At 35.4% G+C, this 20472-nt stretch overlaps 2 protein-coding genes and 1 non-coding gene across 7 annotated transcripts; all 3 read left to right on the top strand.

The window, feature by feature from the left end:
* The first annotated feature begins 4454 nt into the window (after positions 1-4454).
* Positions 4455-7893, top strand: LOC113301622 (probable plastid-lipid-associated protein 10, chloroplastic). Of its 4 annotated transcripts, none has more exons than XM_026550407.1 (8): positions 4455-4893; positions 4977-5111; positions 6156-6251; positions 6780-6860; positions 6961-7047; positions 7356-7423; positions 7529-7656; positions 7803-7893. In XM_026550407.1, exons 1-7 carry the CDS (start codon positions 4570-4572, stop codon positions 7644-7646), a joined length of 909 nt encoding a protein of 302 aa, XP_026406192.1. In that variant the 5' UTR covers positions 4455-4569; the 3' UTR covers positions 7647-7656; positions 7803-7893. The 4 variants fall into 4 exon arrangements, with proteins under 4 accessions (XP_026406192.1, XP_026406191.1, XP_026406190.1 ...); XM_026550406.1 differs by having other exon boundaries at positions 7795-7893; XM_026550405.1 differs by lacking the exon at positions 7803-7893 and having other exon boundaries at positions 4456-4893; positions 7529-7793.
* Positions 7894-10160: 2267 nt separating this feature from the next.
* LOC113301620 lies at positions 10161-18179 on the top strand. Of its 2 annotated transcripts, none has more exons than XM_026550401.1 (14): positions 10161-10553; positions 12039-12353; positions 12810-12989; positions 13245-13380; positions 14379-14710; positions 15163-15289; positions 15492-15620; positions 15749-15793; positions 15972-16051; positions 16494-16590; positions 16718-16807; positions 16909-16962; positions 17310-17375; positions 17452-18179. In XM_026550401.1, the coding sequence occupies exons 1-14, from the start codon at positions 10522-10524 to the stop codon at positions 17626-17628; spliced, it is 1860 nt and encodes a 619-aa protein (XP_026406186.1). In that variant the 5' UTR covers positions 10161-10521; the 3' UTR covers positions 17629-18179. The 2 variants fall into 2 exon arrangements, with proteins under 2 accessions (XP_026406186.1, XP_026406185.1); XM_026550400.1 differs by lacking the exon at positions 10161-10553 and adding an exon at positions 11265-11726.
* Positions 18180-18585: 406 nt separating this feature from the next.
* LOC113307345 lies at positions 18586-18715 on the top strand. The gene has a single exon (XR_003339127.1). It is a non-coding gene; the product is annotated as a small nucleolar RNA snoR77 (small nucleolar RNA).
* Positions 18716-20472: the final 1757 nt, after the last annotated feature.

The following is a 20472-nucleotide window of genomic DNA, read 5'->3' as shown; positions in this document are numbered from 1 at the left end:
CTTAAGACTTAAGCATACACAGTACCTACCTATATGGCATTTCTGATGCTGGTACTGTTAGATGTTAGATAAAAGCTCAACGGATAAACATGAAACCTAAGAAAATGGGTATGCTTGAATAATAACATATTTAGGTTCATATATGTTTTTAGAAGTTAGATTTTAGAAAGGAACTATTCGTGCATCGGTAAATCGAAATAAGGAATCCCAACACAGAATTTGTCACAATCGTAGAAGCTGGCTAAACAGATACACAGTTTTTAGTCTCGAGAGGAAGGATGCACCAAGCCTAATCACATTAAAAGAAATTTAAGATACCAAAAAGGCTTTATAAAGTGGACCCATTCCATCCAAAGTTTGAACCCCGCACAGACAAAAGAAACAATGGAATAACTTCCAAAATATACTAATTTAAGAGGTACAAAATTACCGGAAGTACAATCAGAATATGTTTTAATGATACTTGAAAGTTGAAAAGAACTTTTCTAGTGGTTTTGAAACACTGAATGGTCTCTACATTTTCTAATGTCGGTGTAAGCATGCATTAGACCAATGACTAAATGAATAACTACGCAACATATGCCAAAGTAGATCTGCAAGGAGTTCTAGATTGCTTACCTTTGTGTCAATGAACTTGATAAAGAAACAAGATTTGGAGACAGAGATATTTTCTTCGAGAATTGATGCACTCAGTTTCTTGTTTGCATCGACATTAATACCTCCAATAGATGTTAGCTCACCAAAAGCGTTGTTCTCTTCAATCCCACAGAATGAGATATGGACCGATCCTTTCAGTAGAACCATAACATACTGCAAATTAACATAAAAAACTCAGTTGGAAAACATGGAAAGAGTTCGCAAGACAAGGCAAGTCCACTAGTACGAAACTTAGTGCAAAAAATGTACATATATGTTGAAACATTGATATGATATCTAAGATGGCCACGTTATAAAATGCTCAAACAATATCCTGGAGGTGTTAAACTGACTCCATTTCTATGAGTTTTCAACGTAACCATCACAAATAGAAAAATGGCGTGAAATCATACTAACACTCGATGAGATAAATATTTTTCTGGTCTGGTTAGATTACTCTAATCGTAAATTCACAGGTCGTATCGTCGTAGCCTAAATTTTGCACGAAAGTTTACCATATGACAACTTTGGAAAACTCAAATATAACGAAAATAATGAATCTGTATCAACAAGTTACACTAATAATTAGCATGTGTAACCAATAGCTACACATCCATTTAGATTGTGTAACTAATAGCTACACATATAATTAGCATGTGAACTAATAGATACACATCCATTTAGTTTTCCAATTCACAACACTCTGCAATTCATATGTAAAATTAGATCCATAAGATAATGCATTAGACTGAATTAAGTCTGTAGTAAGTCATATTATCACAACATACCGAGTTTACTTGCGTACAAAGACCTTGGTGTCAACTATATTCACAAATACAGAACAAAGATTCATATACTTGGTACGCCAACTTCCTCTTATGAACCAGAGGAGGTCCTTCGTAATACAAATTTCACCAACACAACATAAAAAATGCATAGATTCATACACTTGCTGAGAAATTTCTAATTTACCAACTGCACATGTACATCAATAAAACAACACATAACCTGTCAGATAACTATGTATATATATATATATATAAAAGACATTTATTTCATAAACCTATTGAAAGTAAAGCAAATAAATGAATTGGTACAGTCAATAAGAAAGCAGTAATCAACTTACTTTCTGCAAATCATTATATCCTGATTGTATTTCCCGTCCAAAGACATCTAACAAATAGTTCCTCCACAAACCTCCAAAACCAAATGAAGTATAGACTATGTAACACAAATATTTCAATATTAAAAATATTAAAAATTAGTCTAGTCTAAAGTACAATTATTGTTTCTATGATTTCTTTTCTCATACTCATCAAACAAATACACGAATCAAAAATTAAAATGATAAAAACTATCAAGAACAAAAACAAATAGAACTATTAAAAACAGAGAATCAAACAAATCGAAACTCAAAACAACAACAACACAAATTAAAACCTACCTAAATTCAGAATTGTAAAATTGAGTGGTTTCAACAATAATCTTTTGCGGTATTAAAATAAAAAATAAATCATAACATGATACAAATAAGAAACGAAGAAAATAAAAAAGGATGAATACCTTACCTGAACTAGCTTGAATCGACTGAAAACTTAGCTCGTAATTGATGTTAATAAAATCGATTTTCAGATCTACATAAAAAATTAAATGTAAAAGAAGTAGTAGAAGAAGAAAATCCTAAGAATATCGCCAAAAACAACATCAACTCGAAGAACAAATACTGAAACAGAAAACCTAATCGTCGATTAGACATCACGATTTGAGGATTGAAAAACTTCATTGAATCTTTTATTGTAGTTTGATGTCACTTCGATCGAATCTATGTAGTATTGTCGATGAAGAACCAGATCGTAAACCAGAAACGAAACCAAATCAGGAAAACAAACCCTAGAAATTATTTTCGGTAGAGGCGACAGAGAGAGAAAGAGAAATGAAACATCTTATGATTTTCCTCTTGTATTTATTGAAAAGTGTAAAACTGTCATTACAAAAATGCATAAATTGAAATTATGGGCCAGATCTGAAAAAAAATTGATTTTTCGGGCCTAGCAATATCGTTTTCCTAAAGTATGGAGTTGACAATGAATGATTCATTAGTGAGGCTTCTATATGTTGAACCCATATAGAAGCCTATTATTGGGGCTTCACTTTCCAATAGAGGGGCTTCACATGGATTACTATTGACTAAAATATTGGTTATGGGGTGTCTTTGGGGCAATATCAAATGTCTAAATTATCCTTCATCTAAAATCAAAACCTGAAAACTAAAATCAAAACCTAATTCTAATTCAAAATTTGCTCTTTTTCTTCTTCTAAACTTCCTCTTCTTCATCGACCGTAAATCTTTTTTTTTTCAGTTGATTATCTCATTATCTTTGATTAACTGACAATTCAAAAAATTTATGATACGAAAGATAATTTACAGCATTCTCCAATCATAATCGTAAAATCATCATCCCATGAATCTGTTACGGCTGGGTTCGAAATTGATAAAACCTAAATCATCATCCCCTGAATCTGTTACAGCTGGGTTCGAAATTGATAAAATCTAACCGTAATTAATCCTGCAACTCTGATTTATTTTCAAGTTCTTTTACATATAGGTCGAGGCTTTACAAAATCAACCGTGACTACTTTACGGTAGGTTGGTTCTAGACGTAAAACATCATGAATCTTCAAATTTTTTTCAAGGCTTCTTTTACGCTCGCGGGCAAGTTTATTAGTTAGCCGTAATGGGGCTTAACAGTTGGGGTTTTTTTGTTGCAGTAACGGAGTTGTTAAGATACTAGCCATTGGAGGTCCAGTGGACACTAACAAAATGTCTATATAGGGACATTCGAATCATCTTCGCATTGTTTGAAGAAACCAATACTCAAAAAAAGATTGTAACTAGTGTTCATCTCTTCCCTCTCTACGTCAATTTTTTGACTTTTTAAAACTACCAATCCAATAATAATCATAAGAAACAAAACCATATCCCAAGTTACCTCTTGGTTCCTAATTTGATCAGGTGGAAGAGAAGTTTCTTCCATTTCCAAATCATGGATGGCAGCAACCAATAACTTTTCTTTTCTTTTGCCGATCACCATCACGATAATGGCAGCACATGTACTACTTCATTAATACACCCCAAGTCTTCTATCATCTTCAACTGCGCGATATGATGTGATTAAAGTTCAAAAATCTTCACCAAATTAATCATCACCGATTCACAATTATGAACAGTCACCAATGGTAATGACAGCGGCGAAGGCAAACCAATACTTCACGAGTTAGCTTCTTAAAAATCTTCTCTCTCGTTGAAACTAAACATACAGTCCAGGGTTAGAGCAATAACAACAATTGTTGGCGATAAACTAAAGAGGAAAAAGATAGGTGTAATCTTCTGCCGGCTAGGTTTCAGCCGTAAATAATTTTCAAACCAATTACGGCTACGAATTCTTCTTTTCCTAGCCGTATATGACAATAAATACATGTACGGTTGGAAAATTGCTTTGGTTCCTAGCCGTAAAAGAAATCGCAATCTAAAGTAATTTAAGACAAGTAATCTAATCTCAGAATCAATAATCTAATTAAACTTAATTTTATTAATCTAATTAAATAATTATTGTCATTAATAAAATATGGATAGTTACAAAATTATTTGAGATAAGGAATTTTTGATATTATTTGTCGGTGATCCGTTTTTATCCTATTATATAACGCCACTTTATTGGAATGTGACGCACCAATAATAGCCTTCGAAATAGAAGAAAAGCTTAATGGAATCGGGTGAAGGTATCAATTGCCCAACGCTATACTGGGCCACCAGACAACTCTTCGAAGTTGGACCGTTAATCTTTGTTTTTCACTCCCCATTTCTCAGCCATACAACCAAACAAAAGAACAATGGAGACGCTAAAGCAGAAGAAGATCCCTCGATAGAATTCAATGGAGCTATCCCCGTTCCCTTCTTCAACCTCATACTTCACACGAAATACCAATCTACATGATCCTAACAACATTAACCAATCACAGTTTACATCAACAAGAAGAAGAAGGGAAATATCACCCATTTCCATCCCCAGAGTAAACGTCAAATCCCCCTCCTCCCGCAGTTCAGTTATTTGTCTCTCCACTGCTACAACTACAACAACTAAAATTGATGAATTTGAGTTAGAGAGCAAAAAACATGATTTGCTAAGAGCAATACAAGATACTCAACGGGGTTTAATTACTAACCCCAATCAACGTTCTTCTATTGAAGAAGCCCTGGTAATCAATTTCTACCTCTTCTTGTTCTTGCATTCGTATAGCTTCTTTTGGTTATTATTAAAATGTGATCGAGTTCTGGGTAGGTTTGTGTGGAAGGATATGACGCCGGTACGGAGATAGACTTAAAGAAGTTGGATGGGACTTGGAGGTTGCAGTATACATCTGCTTCAGATGTGGTTGTTTTGTTTGAGTCTGCCCAACGTTTTCCGTTCCTTCAGGTTTCATTTCTAATCTAATTTTGTCTTTTTTTTTTTGGTAGTATTAGAATGATTAAGTTACAATATTTGTTGCCTAGTCTATGTTTGAGACCTAAAGGTGATTTTATACTTCTTAAGATTTTAGTGAGGGACTTAGTTCTGACTTCTGAGGGAAAATTTGTGAAAGATTACCTTTTGTTAGCTTCTATCTAACAGTGATGTAGGTATGTGCTTCGGTGTCCCATGTCCCATGTCGGTACAATTTGCTGGAATGGTGAGTCGGGAAATAGCCAAAATGCAGATGATTTACATGTGAACCACGTGCTTCATGAATTATTATACATACAAGACTATAGTAATATATTAAGTAAGAACTTAGACACTATCGCGTGCAAATATCACAAGTTACGTACACATAACGTCTAACATTGTTATGTGCAAGTACCTGATGGAGTGTCTGCAAGTGCCAGAGGCAAGTGTCAGAGGTCTGCGTATCAAAATGATAAAAATCTAGTATGTGGCTGTCCTTGTTACCTAGGTTAGTTGGCAATGCAGTGTGCACTGACCAAATGTTGCTGTTGTGAGTCAAAGCGTTATCAGTTCTTATACTACGAGTTAAAGTTGGTACTTTCATAATTCATGATTTGTTCTAGTTCTGAAATTCGCAAGAATAGACTATCATTTTTAAATTCCTCTAGTGGTTTAAAGTTTCAACAGATGTAGGCGTATTGTGAACATGTAACATTCCTTAGATGTATTATTCACTTGCTGATGTGGCAATGTACTTTTAAGTTGTTGGTTAGACCCCAATCCAACAAGCACTTGTGTTTCTCTTGTTTCTGAACAAATAGCCACACACTGTGAAATCCTTCTATTCAAAGGTGAGTTAAAATTCCACGGATAATTGTATGTAGTGAAACAAAATTCCACGGCTAATTGTATGCAGTGAAACCTATGCTTTTATATTGTATCCTTTTGTAGGTATTCTCTCCAGTGCTCATGTAGCTGAATTTGTATATTTTAAGTTCCAATTTGTTTCTCAATTCTTTTGCAATTATTGTGTAGGTGGGGCAAATCTTCCAGAAATTTGAATGCCGGAACCAAACAGATGGAGGTGTTGTCCGCAATGTTGTTCAGTGGAGCATCCCGAGCTTACTAGAGGTAATTTCCGATGGTGTATTTTCTCAGCTCATACCAAGCTTTATTTTTTCGGTGAATTCTAGCCCAAGGGGAAACATTAGCATTTCAAAGCTGTAGATTTTTTCTTGGATACTCAGTTCTCTTCGAATTATAAATGATATGTTTTTCTAAGACATTAGGAAATAGGAAGTGCAACAAGAATTTTGCAGCTGATCCATACAGTGTGAATATGATGTTGTGTAGAAGCTATAACCTTGGTTGTAGCTGCTACCTGCTACATTTACATTGTTAAATTCTTCTTTCCTGTCAAAATTTAGTGACAGAAAATAGACCTAGGGGATGGGGCTAGCTCATGTTGCTGATCAGATATTAGGAGGTAGTATTTTCAAAGATGTGCCAATGTTCATTAGTTAGGACCAGGTTCGTTCCTGTATGCTCGGTTTCATAGATGTTGCTCCATCTACGCAGCTTGTGTGACTTTAGTTGTTTTTGGACTTGCTTTATTTTGTGAACATGTTTTCCTTACTATTTGAAATCTCCCTTTTACAGGAACAAGAAGGTGCTACTCTACTTGTTTCTGCAAATTTCTCTGTTGTTTCTAAACGTAACATATACCTTGAGTTTGAAGAGGTTGGCATCTTACTATTGTATTAGGTGCTACCGTTTGTATGCCTGTTTCCATGTAATCCTAAGTTTCTGAATTACTGCCAGTAATGTATTATTTTTGCAGATATCTGTTCAAAATATCAAAATCAGTGAAGAGCTTCAGGCCTGGATTGCTCCTGCAGTACTACCTCGATCATATTTGAGTCTACAGGTATAGAAAATTCTACACCATATAAATTATCTTTCACCTCTTCTTTCCCAATACCAGCCATACATACTTCATATTTGATTAGACCTTGTGGTGCAAATATGTTATCATACTCTTTAAGTTTTAATACATGACTTTAATGTTTGTTAGAGACTTGGAGAATATTTTCTGAACAAAGAGATTAGTTCACAATATATAAAGAGATAGCCTTTAGTGATTCAAACCCGTAGAACATCAAAAAAATGCTAGTATTACAAAAAAAAAAAGGTGCTTTTAATGAGTATTATATGAATAGCCCATGCCGTGTGTAGATTTTGCAGTTCCTCCAGACTTTCAAAGCTGCAGTTCCTGTGAGTAGCCCTGGGAGGTACGTATTCTGGTAAACATGAAGTTAATTGATATATAATCAGTTTTCTCTTCTTCTTTTTTTCCATTTTCGACGGAAGTAGAAAGTGAGCAAAGAAAAAAAATCCATCATGTGCAGGAGGTCAGCAGGAGGACTGTACTATCTTTCCTACTTAGATAACAATATGCTTCTGGGACGTGCTGTTGGAGGCGGAGGGGTCTTTGTGTTCACAAAAGCTCAACCTTTTCTGTTGTGAAGCAAGAAAGGTTTGGTTTTCCTCACCATCTGTTAATGTCATTGAATTATAAGAATTCAAGAAGTACTAAGTAAAATATGGTACATAACATGTAGAACTATAAGCCACTGCTAATAATATTAAAGATTTCATATTGCTGATTCTGAAGGACGGCAGATATCTAGCTGGAATGTGATTCTATTCCTGTCATTTTGTCTCTCTTCAACATTGATTTCGCTTGCGGAAAGGATGGAATAATTGGTTTAAAGGTTCCTCTACCTACCCAAACATAGTAATTGTTTAAACTCGACCAGTAAACATTAAGTAGTCTCAAAGTCATACATGACGTTAACCAACTTGGGTTAGCCGAGTTCATATTTGAGATCAGATGTTCGGATTCCCAAAATCTGATGTCCTTGACTGCTCTCTTTGCATCATTCAACGATGTAATTGGTAAAGCCAAAGTTCTCTATAAATTCAAGTTCATATAAATTCTATAAAGAACAAAAGAGCGGTGAAAGGTGAGCGGTGAAAGGTTGCGCCATATTTGAGATATTATTTCAGAACTTCAATCATATGGATTACTTGGTCATGGCCAACCAACCAAAATATGAATGGGAAGAGGTGGTTGGGAGACAAACACTCGGTAGCTACAGAAGGCAAGAGTCAATTTTTTATCCATAGCTTTTTCACCACCTTTGGAATTAAATCTAACGTAATCCGATTACAGTTGTAACAATTCCGTAATCCGGTGCATATACGCACATGAATATGATAACAATAATAACTAGATGACCGCTATAGCAATGGGAGGCCGACACAAATACACCATAATATTTTCAACACAGGCGTGCCATTATACTTTTTAGTAAGTTTTTGCATTAAATTGGTCAAATGTGCAATATCTAGGAATTTTTATATTATTTGCATTAAATTGTAATTTTTTTAAAACATAGGTAATTAAAAGTTTAATCGCTTGCAGAACAAGGCTGAATTGGAAGCCATGACATATTTTATACCCATACCAAAAGATATACGGGGCTCTCAAAATGATGGTGAAATAACTATTTTACGTTTCTCTAATAACTTCTTCTTCCTCCCATTCTTCTTCTCCTCCACTCCCTCTCTCCCACTGTTTCCCATTCCATTAACGACTTCTGAGAAAAAAAAATTCGCACCGATTCATCGTCGTAAGTGAACTAAAAAATTTAGGTTTTCAACTGCAAAATTGCAGTTACAGTTCCAGGGTCGTTAACCACGGTTTTTTATTGCTTAACGATTTTTGATATGCATGTTGAATTGATAAAAAATCGTTAACCATTAGGGTGTAGTAGATAACGACCCTAAACCTGGTTTTCTGCCCTAGAATAGTGTCGTCTAGGGATTTCTAAATCGCTAACGACTCTATATGATACAAAATTTGTTCCCTGTTCAAAAAATAGGAAGGGTCGTCATGTCAAATGGTTGTAGTCGTTAACTATGTTGAAGGGTCGTCATGTGAAGTCGTTAACGATGTTGAAGGGTCGTTTGGTTTTATAAATTTTGCTTGCCGACCCTTGATCTATGAAATGGCTCGCTAGGGTCGTCAGTATATAGGAATGCCTAATTAACGACCCTAAGAGTAATATCTTCAGAGAGTAAAAAGTTTTAGAGTCGTTGGGTTCTAAACATATTAAGTTAACGACTCTATATGATCTAACTAGCTGGAGTCGTCAATTATATCACACTTGGTTGACGATTTTTCATAACCTGCAAAAGTTGCAGGTTTGAGTCGTCAAAGGTTGTGTCAAGTAATTGACGACTCCTTAGAGTCGTTCGTTTATTACCCTCTCGACTTAACGACCTTCACTCTGAGTAGTTGCATAGTGTACATGAATCGACCACTTGGGGCATCACTCATACAATTTGAAGAGTATAGGAAGTTTACCTGATTATTTTGAGCTTGGGGTTCTTTATTTTGAGGATTGGTTCCTTCATTTTGAGCAATATGATTCCTCTACTGGAATCCCCCAAAAACTCAACTTCTTCCTCTCCACAACACAAAACACAATTTTTCTTTTATCAAAATTTTATTCCTAAATCTGATTTTAATCTAATTAAACTAATTAACAATTAACTAACTTAATTACCACTAATGATTTGGGGTAGTTTAGCCATTTAAAAAAGTTGGAGATAAAGGATAACTCTCAATAACTATTTCATGACCTTTTTTGTTGTGTAGCTTGGGGTCCCCAATTATTTTTTGCAGGCCCCCAATTTAGCGCTGTTGCAGAATTGTATCAATGAATGAGTATTGGACATTTAAGAGTTACTGACGCCAGGGTCCAAAATTCACATACCAAACCATCCAGCGTCGTAAAGCCTCCAAAGTTAAATTAACACCGGCTTCCTCTAGATAGGTATAGGTCTGTCGGCTACTGCCTATTTACATGATGAGGATATATGCCGCATGTAAAATCTTAGACCTTATTTTACTCCACGTTGCACCTTCACCAAGTGCATGCTTACCAAATGTCAAGGAAACATGGGGGTTATTTTGTGATTTTATACTATACTACCCTATCTTAGTTCTCTTTTGGTTTTCTAATTCCATCGTTTCTGTCTTTTTTTAGTTCGACCGTCTTCTTAACTTAGTTTTCGAAGATTGATTTCGATTTCCTTCTCAGATTTTTCAACTTCTTTAAATCAACTCCTCTTTAATAGCAGTAAAGAAATTGATCTTTTTTTTGCGAAGGCAAGGAAGTTGCTGATACTTACTGTGGTTTGATTGCAAAGAGTACTATACTACTTACTACAAGAAGAGGAGATTCATTAATTTTAGGAAAAGGTTTAAAATGGTGAAGAGAAAAGGCGTGTCATGACTCAGTCAAGTCACTTCGGTAGGTTAACTTAATCGATGGAAATGAGTACTATGGGCTGCTGGATCGGGTATGGTTTTAACTGAACCCATTACTTTGTCTTTTACACTCGGGATTGACCCGAAAATCTCTGTTCATTTTCTGCGTACTCTGTTTTTTTTTTTTTTTTTTTTTTTCCAGATTGGAAATTCTTGAATTTAATATGTTTTAGAGGCTGAATCCTTTAAATTTGTAGATATTCTCTGTTTTATTTTATTGAATATTGGTACAAATTGTTGTATATACTCAGCTTGATCGATCTTGTAAAGAAACTGAGAACTGAATTTTTCTATTTTGAATGAATGTGATAATGAAATTTATCGATTCCGATCGATTCAGTGGATTAATGGATACACTTTGAACTGGTAATATGTTTGTTTGATTGTAGTTGAAGGAAATTGATAATCAATTTCATTAATTATATCAAAAATCATCTTAATTTTATGAAATTATAAAAATTAAAAAGCTGATTTCAATTTTTTGGGACATTTGTTGTGACGGACAAAATACAATGAAGTCATCGCATAAAGGCCTCCTTAACAGTCGGCCAATGATGAACTGATTCATTACCTTAAGCTTTGGGTAGTAGTAACTTTTGCTCGAATTTACCTTTGTCGATGCATATTTTTTGTATGTGATGATGACCACTTTTGACCTCATCAAACATTTAAGCGAGCTTGTCGATCGATAACATTATGGGTGTAAATATAATAAATCCTCCTTGTACATTTCAGTCACGTGTAATATTACAAACCTCTTGTTACTTAGCTCAATCAGTTAACTGTGTACCTTTCCTCTCCCTCTCTTAGGGTTCCCGCCATTACTGGAAAATGTTTTCTTCTACTTCACAAATCTTAACAAGCCTCAACTTTTTATCTTCTTCCTCTTCAAACCCTAACAAAATTCCTTCAGAAATTTCATCTTCTTACAGATTCCCTCTTTGTTGTTCAGTAAGATCTCAGGAAATACTTCCGGTAATAGAGATTCAAAACAAAAACCAATCATCATCTCCACCAAATTGGGATGAAACTGATGACGGTGAGAAACGAGAAATCGGTAATGATAATGAGAAAGGAATTTCTGATGGAATTCGAGTTCCTAGACAAAAATATATCTCTGTTCCTAAGACTAAACTTCTTGATTCTTTACTTACCTTATTTGAATCTCAGCCGCAACTTACTGATGATTTCATTCGCTTATCTTCGTAAGTTAAATTTCTTATATTTACAATTCCAATTAGAACTTGATTAGTTTTAATATTAAAAGTGCAATGTATAGCCGTTGTCTTTTTTATTGGAAAGGGTCTGTGAGGGGACTCAAACTGCTGACCTCAAGAGTTATATTGCCAGTTGGTCTAAATAGACAATCTAAGGCTATGGCCTAAATTTGTGAATATAGTTTAGTTTAAATAGAAAAATAATGATTTACTAAATCAAGTAAACTGATTTTGACAACGGTGATAGAATTTTATCTGTTTTGGTTTGAGATATAATTTGTTATTTTGTGTGAATTGCAGATATTTAGATTCTATACTTCATGCAGAACATAAAAGCATTTTAGAAGAAATGAGAATGGATTATCATCTTACTGAAATTGCAGAAAAGAATAAGACATTTGATGATGCGAAGAATTTGCAGTTATCGAGAGAAAACATTACGGTAAATGGAAAGCATACTGCGGAGGATAGAGGGAGTATTACTGACAAAATTGAAAAAAATGTACAGATGGAAGACCAAGAAAAAGATGATGATAAACCATTGAATTTCGATATTGGATTAGATTTTAGCTTTCTATTAGGTTCATCTGCTAAAAAAGCAGACAAAAATTCAAGGTTGGTTCTTTTGACTATATCTAGTTCCGATTTTGATGTTAAAAAAAAAGAAAAAAACTTCTAATGGGTGTTTGTTGTTGGATCCTATGCAAACACCACTCCGATCCCACTGATACTGTTCCCTCGTAACAACTATCCACTTAGGTGTGGGTTGTTTAAATCTCAGAAGACCTGTGAATGGTGCAACCCATCTTATATTCCGATAGAAATGTTTCTCCTCACCATGTGTCACTATTCCTATGCACTAACTCAGCGAGAAAATACAGTGGTCATGGCACTTAGGTGATATGTTTCAAAACACGACTTAAGAACTTGTCACATGTTAGACGACATCAGTGTTTAAACTAGAATGAATGTGAAAAATGATTGGTTATACTTCAAAACCAGTGTTATTTCACAATTAAGGTATTACATATTTATCTGGATATTTTGGCTTATTAGGTTTCAATTGTGTAGGATTGCTATAGAGACACGTTTTCAGCGTGCCTTTATGAAACTTCTCCGCAATGCCCAGTTTGAAGAACTATCAGCTAGGGATTTGTTGTTGACGTCTTCTTTGAACACTGACTATCTGTTAACATTGCCAATTTACGTGGACTGGAAAAAGGCATTGGAATCAAATGCAATAATATACAGGTGATACTCTTTGTGGGTATAAATTTCTCGCACACATTTTTGCATCTATAATTGACTGTTACCAACGAACTAAGTGTTTCTTCTTGCACCTTTCTTAACCATCTATTAGAAAATCTACGGGAGTTGATTCTCTCTATATGATTGCATTGATTCAATTTACTAGATGCGTTGTTTTCTGACGTTGGTGTATTCTGCATTTTGCACGATATATATGATTCTGTTTGAGTTTACATATTAGCAGTGGTTACTCTGCAGAAGAGGGTATGCTACTGAGAGGCAGAATGGATTGCTACTTGCTGAAAAGCTGGACTATCTGCAGTCTAAACTTCTCCAGGGAATTTTTTTCACTCTATCAAAACCAGTAGCAAAACTTGGCATGTATGTTAGTGAGGTGAGTACATGCTTGGAACATGTCATTTCTTTTGGCTCTGTCCTAGTATTGGTATCTGTGTAACCTAGTATGTCATTTCGATTGTATCTTTCGTTATTGTTTCGGGTTGTATGTGTTATTTGCTGTTATTTTCAGCCATTACCATTATTTGAACTTGCAAAAGGTTTAATTGCAGCATTGACATTCAGAGCTTATAGTAATTAAACCTATATTGTGCACGTACAATCTGTCTCCAAGTTGAGTATATGTACATTATAAATCAATAAGATGGTTCTTACCGGGCATACAGTACATTATAAATGAATAAGATGGTTCTTACCGGGCATACATCTCAAATAGAATTGTGCAAGTGTGAACAATAATGTACTTAATTTGTTGTGGTAGTATGATAATGCACTCTTTCACAGTGACCAATTATATCTAAATGGTCATGAGAGACGCTTCTAAATCTCATATGTTACTGCATTGCATGTTCCATCCTCTTAAGACCATCCACAATGTTGTCAAAATATAGCGTATATGCTTTAATTTAGCTCAAAGTGTATACAGCTGTCAGCCAAAGTTAAATTACAGCGTATATGCTATATTGGAAAGCCAGATTTGGCATTTGAAAATGGCTATTGCCACTTATATGAGGACTCCTTTTTGAGAAGGAGGTCTTTCAGACTCCTTTTGAGAAAGGGTTTGCCTATCGGGCTAGATTTGAGACTGGGATTGGCAGGGACTCTATCTAAGCGTTAGCTTCACCTTTATAGAGGCGTTCAGATGGGGCCTATCAGTGAGGCTCAATCACAGAACTAGCGTAATTTCTGAGATGTAGAGTCTGGAGAATTTATTTAAAAAAAAAAACACTACTAGCACTGGCTTTTTTAAGCTAGATCTATAACTAAATATAGCTTTTACCTTACAACAGTGTGGATGGTCTAATGCACATAAGTAAATACCCATACGAGTGATGTGCCTAAACTGACTCGTAACATCTGATTTTATTTCTGCAGGCATTGACAAGTGCAAGTCAGACTGAAGAAGTACAAATTTGGGTTCGAAGATTTAAGAACTGGTTTGAGAAGCTATCTTTGTCACAACAGTCATATTTTCTTCAAGAAGGATTTTATGACCAACTGGTAGCTGATCAGATATCAGATAGTGACCTACCTATTTGGCTTGCAGCACAGAGGGCAGTGCCTCGTTACGAAGGCCTCTTGTCATCAGTTGGACCTAGAGGGAGGCTCTTAAGGAGATTGTTGACATGGGTTGGTGTTATTCGTTCCGTGCCAGAAACATCATTAAAGATCGATACTGATGACACCACTTCTAACAATTATGAAAGGTTTGAGCATGTTAATTATTTATTTTCTTATCTCTGTGTGTTTCTGCTTCTTATTTTTCTTGGAGTTGTCTGTATGGGAACTCGGGAACTTTCATTGGTCCATTATCTGAGAACTGAAAACTTTGTGGTTGAAAACCGAAACTGAACTAAAATCCATGGAGCTGATAGTCTGGCACTAATGCCGAGTCATTTGTTTGACAATTTAATTGAGCGCTTGTTAGGCCAGCTCGGACATGCCATTTTTTATCTGTGTTAGGTACTAATCAAGCTAATCAAACTATAGTATGGCAACTAAAGATTAACATGGCATAATGTGGCAAGTAAAGCTTAGCATTGCGACTATGTTAAGTGACTACTGAGCTAGCTTTTACTTGTTCGAGACTGAGATTCAGTGCAGACATACAACTTGTCTACCAGAAGCCAATTAATCTGCCAAAAAATTGTTTTTCCAGCCCAATCTTCTTACCGCGAATATCACTAGGTGATATATGGAGACCAGCAACAAGGGAACGCTGTGGAAGTGTTTGGAATTTGTTGAAAACAGCTGCATCTATTTTTTTCTCACAGTCAGTTCTCGAGGTAACTCCTGCTGGGATATATAAGTTTCTCTGTCTTTCATTTGTGTATATTTATTTCAGTGATTATAAATATAGGTTTCATATTTGATACCAGGTAGATACTATGGTTATCTAGAATCTCGTAAGATTAAAAGACGTCAAAAGAGATCAACAAGTTTCCATCTCCTATTTACTAATGATAAGCTGTGATTTATCTGAATTAGGAACCAGCGTTTCAAGAGTTAATTTTGCTTTACACTGAGGAGATGGTTCAAGGAGATAGTAGAGATGAAATCGAGGTTCCTTCATTAAAGTTGAAGATCTACGAGAAAATTCCTATTCCAGATCTAACAGTTAAGTAGTTGGAACTATCCTTTGTCCAGGACTACTCCCAGGAAAAGTAAAAGGATGTTTAGTTCCTATTCATCTTTTTGCATTTCCAACTTTTTGATTTCTATTTGTTTTTCTTAATTTGCTGCAGGTTATTTTTCCACACAAAAAGCTGTCTTTCCGCATCCTAGACACGGTAAAAAAACAGGATATAATTTGGTTTTGAAATGCTGTTCAATTATTTGGCGTGTGCACGCATAAACACAGCTTACCCATGGTTTCTTTCAGACATCATAGAATTGGTGCATTAGCATTGCACCATTATCATCTTTACAGAAGAATCATTCTTATCATTATTTTAATTTTACTCATAGGTACGCTTAGATGCTGCTAGCATAGTGGGGCTGTTGGCTTTCTTGGTGAATTACAAGTTTGAGAACATCGTGTCATCCCCGTAAGTGCTTTCGGCTTCAACTGGTACAAATAATTGTCATGACCTTGGTAGAACAGGATAAATCAAAATTCAGCTACTATGCTGAAACTAGGTGCAAAGAACCAACCAGATTGGCCTAGTGGATAAATTAGAAATACAGAAACAAATACAGCAATTGGACCAGTCAAAAAATTAAATGAAGGGGATGAAACTACTTACATTATCTTGTTTTTTTGTTGTTGTTTTTTTGGTAGGATTGCAATTTTAACGTAACATATCGTTTGTTTTTAGTTGAACTATTGAAGTTTCTTGTTTATCTTTTGTCTGCTACTTGCTGGCTTTAGGTATTCTTATCGGTCATTCACCAATGTGTCTCTCAAAATAAAAATGTTTTGATGGGATGGAAATCAAGACTACTCTTTAGAAGAAGTCACCCTAACAACATATGATTATATTTATGCAGATCAGCGTTCCTGCTAGATGCCATTGCGTTCAGTGCCCTTGTGCTATATGTGTCGCGTGTAGTACTGGGTTACAAACAAACATGGGATCGATATCAAGTGAGTTATCCAGCCTCAATGTGGAAACTAGTGCAACTCACAGCCTTGAGATTGAACTTGAGTCTTTCTCTCTCATTGCGGAAGCTTTATAATTTATTAACATGTTACTAGAAATCTCCTATTGCAGCTTCTTGTTAATAGGACACTCTATGAGAAAACCTTAGCAAGCGGATTTGGTTCTGTTCACTTTCTTCTGGATGCCTCCGAACAGCAGCAAGTGAGTGAAGTCCAAAATTTGATTAAAATCCTTAAAGAATATTGACGTCAAGTTTTCCATTTATTCCTCTTACAAAATATTGTGTACAACATTATCTGCAGTACAAGGAAGCTATTTTGGCATATGCTATTCTAATCCAAGCAGAAAGTGGTCAGGTCTGCTCTTCTAATTTCCACTCTTTTATATTTGGTGAACCAGATATTTTCAGATTGCTACAGTAATAAAAATTGCCTTTATATGTATCTGTGAAGTTCAATTTAGCCTCATGAGAGAAGTAATTGGTGGTTCTGATTATGATTGGTTTAACTAAAAATGGATACCTCCAATTTCTTTAAAATAAAAGTTATATTAAACCTGTCACCGCATCTGTTCTCGTCTATTTCAATAAATTCTAGATACCAACATTGTCAAATTAGTGTTTCCATTTTTTTGGATTTATCCTGCCTGTTTTTGTTATATAACCACTCTAAGAGCCTAAGTCTAACCACTGTTCAGAATGCAGGCGACTACCCACAAGAGCATCGCCGAGACATGTGAGAAATTCTTGTATGATAAACTCAACGAAAAGGTATTGATATCACTGATAGATAACTATTTTCAAGAAAGCTATTACGAATACATTACTTATTGAGTAAAAATATCAGGTGGAAATGCCAGTTGACAAGGCTATGGAAACACTGCTGAGATTTGGTCTTGTAACTGAAGAAGTTAAGGGGGACATAAGTTTCAAGGCTGTTCCTTGTTCCGCGGCATATGATGTTCTTAAACAACGCTGGAGTAGTTTGCTTGGCGAGAAAATGTGGGATTTGCCTGATTTCTAATACATGTAGGCTCTCTCCAGGTAGCCATCACATGTAGGGCTCTCTCCAGTGACCAAATTTGCATGGTAGGTGAAAAGGGGTGCAGTTTAGCTCTAAATGATGAATGCTAAAGCCATGAGAACCAGGGACTAGGATGAGGTAATCAGATCCTGAGCTCGGAAAGTATACGAGTGCATCCTCTTTGGTTTAAAGCAATCGCTTTTATATTCCTGGCTCAAAAATAACTTAAAAGCTTTTGAACTGCTAACAGTTGGAAGGCTGTGAATGACTGGCTACCTTGTTCTTCTTCTTACGCCTCAGTGGAGTAAGAAGTTAGAGTAAACATTTATGTAAATGTGTTTTCTTGTATTTGTGTATAGTTTTTATATCTCCTTGTTTTTGATTGATTATTACCATCGGAGTTGTTGACTCGAAGTCGGGTTTGCAAAAATTCAAAGTAGCTGAAAAACATTGTTAGATGGTGCCATGTATGTCTGCAGTGAAGTTTTCTTTGTTCTGTTTGCCTAATGCAACTTTTTACTAATCTAAAAGCTTCAGATCATGTCATGGTATCACTGTGTTTTCAGATGTAATTATTATGAGACTCCTGAGCAATCCCTAGGCTGCAGTTGCTGCCTGTAGGATTAATCAGGAGGTGCCCCACCGCCCTTATTATTGGTATAATATTTAGGCATTTGATCAATCAGGTTCGACGGTTAATAAAGCTCGTTAATTTCCTAATTTAGTTTCCTATTACGGCGTAAGAAGGGATATTTTGGTCATCAGAATTATAAATAAGGATTAGGGTTTAACTCCACGTAAATTAGAAACACCGTAAGAAAACAGCAGTGCCTTCTTCGAAAGGGGATTAACGCTTCCATTTTCGCTTAAAGTTACTCTTGGATCCTCTCCGTAGATATATTGATTTTGTTGTATGAGTATGATTTGAATAACAACGTAACGAGTAGAAATTCAGGCAGGCAGCCCCTTTGCGAATTAAATACAATGGTAAAGAGGGTGTTGTTCTACTCGGAAATTAATTCTTCGGCTCTTCAGATTTGCTGAGAATTCATTTCTCTGAAGCTGGTCTAGTAAGCTCAAGTACATTTGTTTCTGCGTTAAATCATTCATTTCTTTCACTCTCTTCCGTTTCTCCTAATTTATCTTTCGTATTTGGTTACTTTTCTGAACGGGATCTACTACTGACGTTTATTAGTTACAGGGAACAAGACAAATCAATGGTGATTTTCGTATCATGGAACTGGCCCTTAATATGTTGGAATAAACAACTTTTTGAGTTCCCATGTAAATCCATACCAGGTAATAATGAATCTCTCCACTCTACCTCGGCTATGAATCAGATAATTTGATAGCCCTGAATTAAGATTTTAATGTAACCGAAAGCCTTCTAACTGAGCCAACAGTCTAATTAACTTTTAGACCTAAATTTGAATAAGAATCCCGCTAAGCAACCCAAACCCTTAAATATTTTAGCCACTTAAAAATAATAAAATAAACTTCTCTAAAAGAAGATAAAAAGAATATTCTAGTTTAAATAACATAAATAACTTTAGTTTACACTTTAGATTGGGGTGGTGAAGCGTAGGCCCTTACCAGCTCAGCCTCCTGCCATCCCAAACTCTTCTGTGGGTAGATAAATTAGTTCCTTTTGATAAGTTTAGTTCCTTTTGACAACCACTAACATGGTGGCATATACTGAAAGCACTCACTCATTCCATATGACCAATGGGTGTTGTACTAAACTGAAAACATAAACAGTTAGTACCTTCCATTGAGGCGTTAAGCAATCCACATGCCCACATGTGACATCTCGGATCCCTTTCTAGCACACCCCTACCTACATCATTGTCTTGTGCCTAGCTTTCTCTCCTCTTTCTATAAGCGATCAAACCGACCCTGTTGTCTCTAACTTTTTAGACCTAGTCTATTGACCTGTATCAGTTCAATGGCTAATATTCATTGCTGCTGAAAAGCTGAAAAATTAGTAAATGATAGTATGGGTATCATAATCCTGGCTAAATTGGGCATATATCACTTAACTGGGGCCCATCAATTTTTTCTTCCCACACCACCAAATTACTATAGTCACACAAATTTCTAAAAGATACTAATTTACCCTCACATTAATTTCTAAAACTCTCTCATATAAATTCTTATCTTTCTATTTTCATTAAATCCAAAAACAAAAAAACGTAAACCTAAAAAAAACTTTCTATTTCCATCCTAATCTTTCCAAATTCTCAAAACCCTAATTTTCATCTTCTTCTCCAACGAATCTTCGATCCACACAAGAAAAAGGTAAATCTCCATCAACCCAATCTATGATTCTTCATATCTTGTTGATTTACATGCTTAAATCTTCGTTTTTGACAAATCAAAATTCTGATTACACCCAGAATCGGTTTTTATTGACCTATCGAATAAAACCGATTCTGGGTTTTGTTTTCGTCCATGAAGAGCATGCACAGTAATCGGTTTACATGATGATTAACATAACCCGATTCTGCGGTAGTACCGATTTATTACCCGATGATTAACATCACCAGAATCATTTTATATATGTAATATGTATAATCCGATTACTATAGTCTTTTCATATTCCTTTCCATAATCGAGTTTTATACATGTACCGCATAACCCTATTGTTTTAGTCTCTTCAGAATCGGATTACTTATGTTTCTATATGTACCGATTTCTTACTTGATTTTTGTTTATCTTTTGTGTAGAATGGACTTCGGACACCTACCATTTTACAATCGAGAGTTAACCTTGGAGGATATTCTGAGGAAACCATAAAGAGTGCCAGTGAGAAGCTTATATAAGTTTGCTTTCGGAGCTGAGACC

The sequence above is a fragment of the Papaver somniferum genome, chromosome 8 (genome assembly GCF_003573695.1).
Source record: "Papaver somniferum cultivar HN1 chromosome 8, ASM357369v1, whole genome shotgun sequence".
NCBI lineage: Eukaryota > Viridiplantae > Streptophyta > Magnoliopsida > Ranunculales > Papaveraceae > Papaver > Papaver somniferum.
The sequence above is the reverse complement of the archived record's forward strand: the minus strand, read 5'-3'. Positions and strand labels throughout refer to the sequence as shown.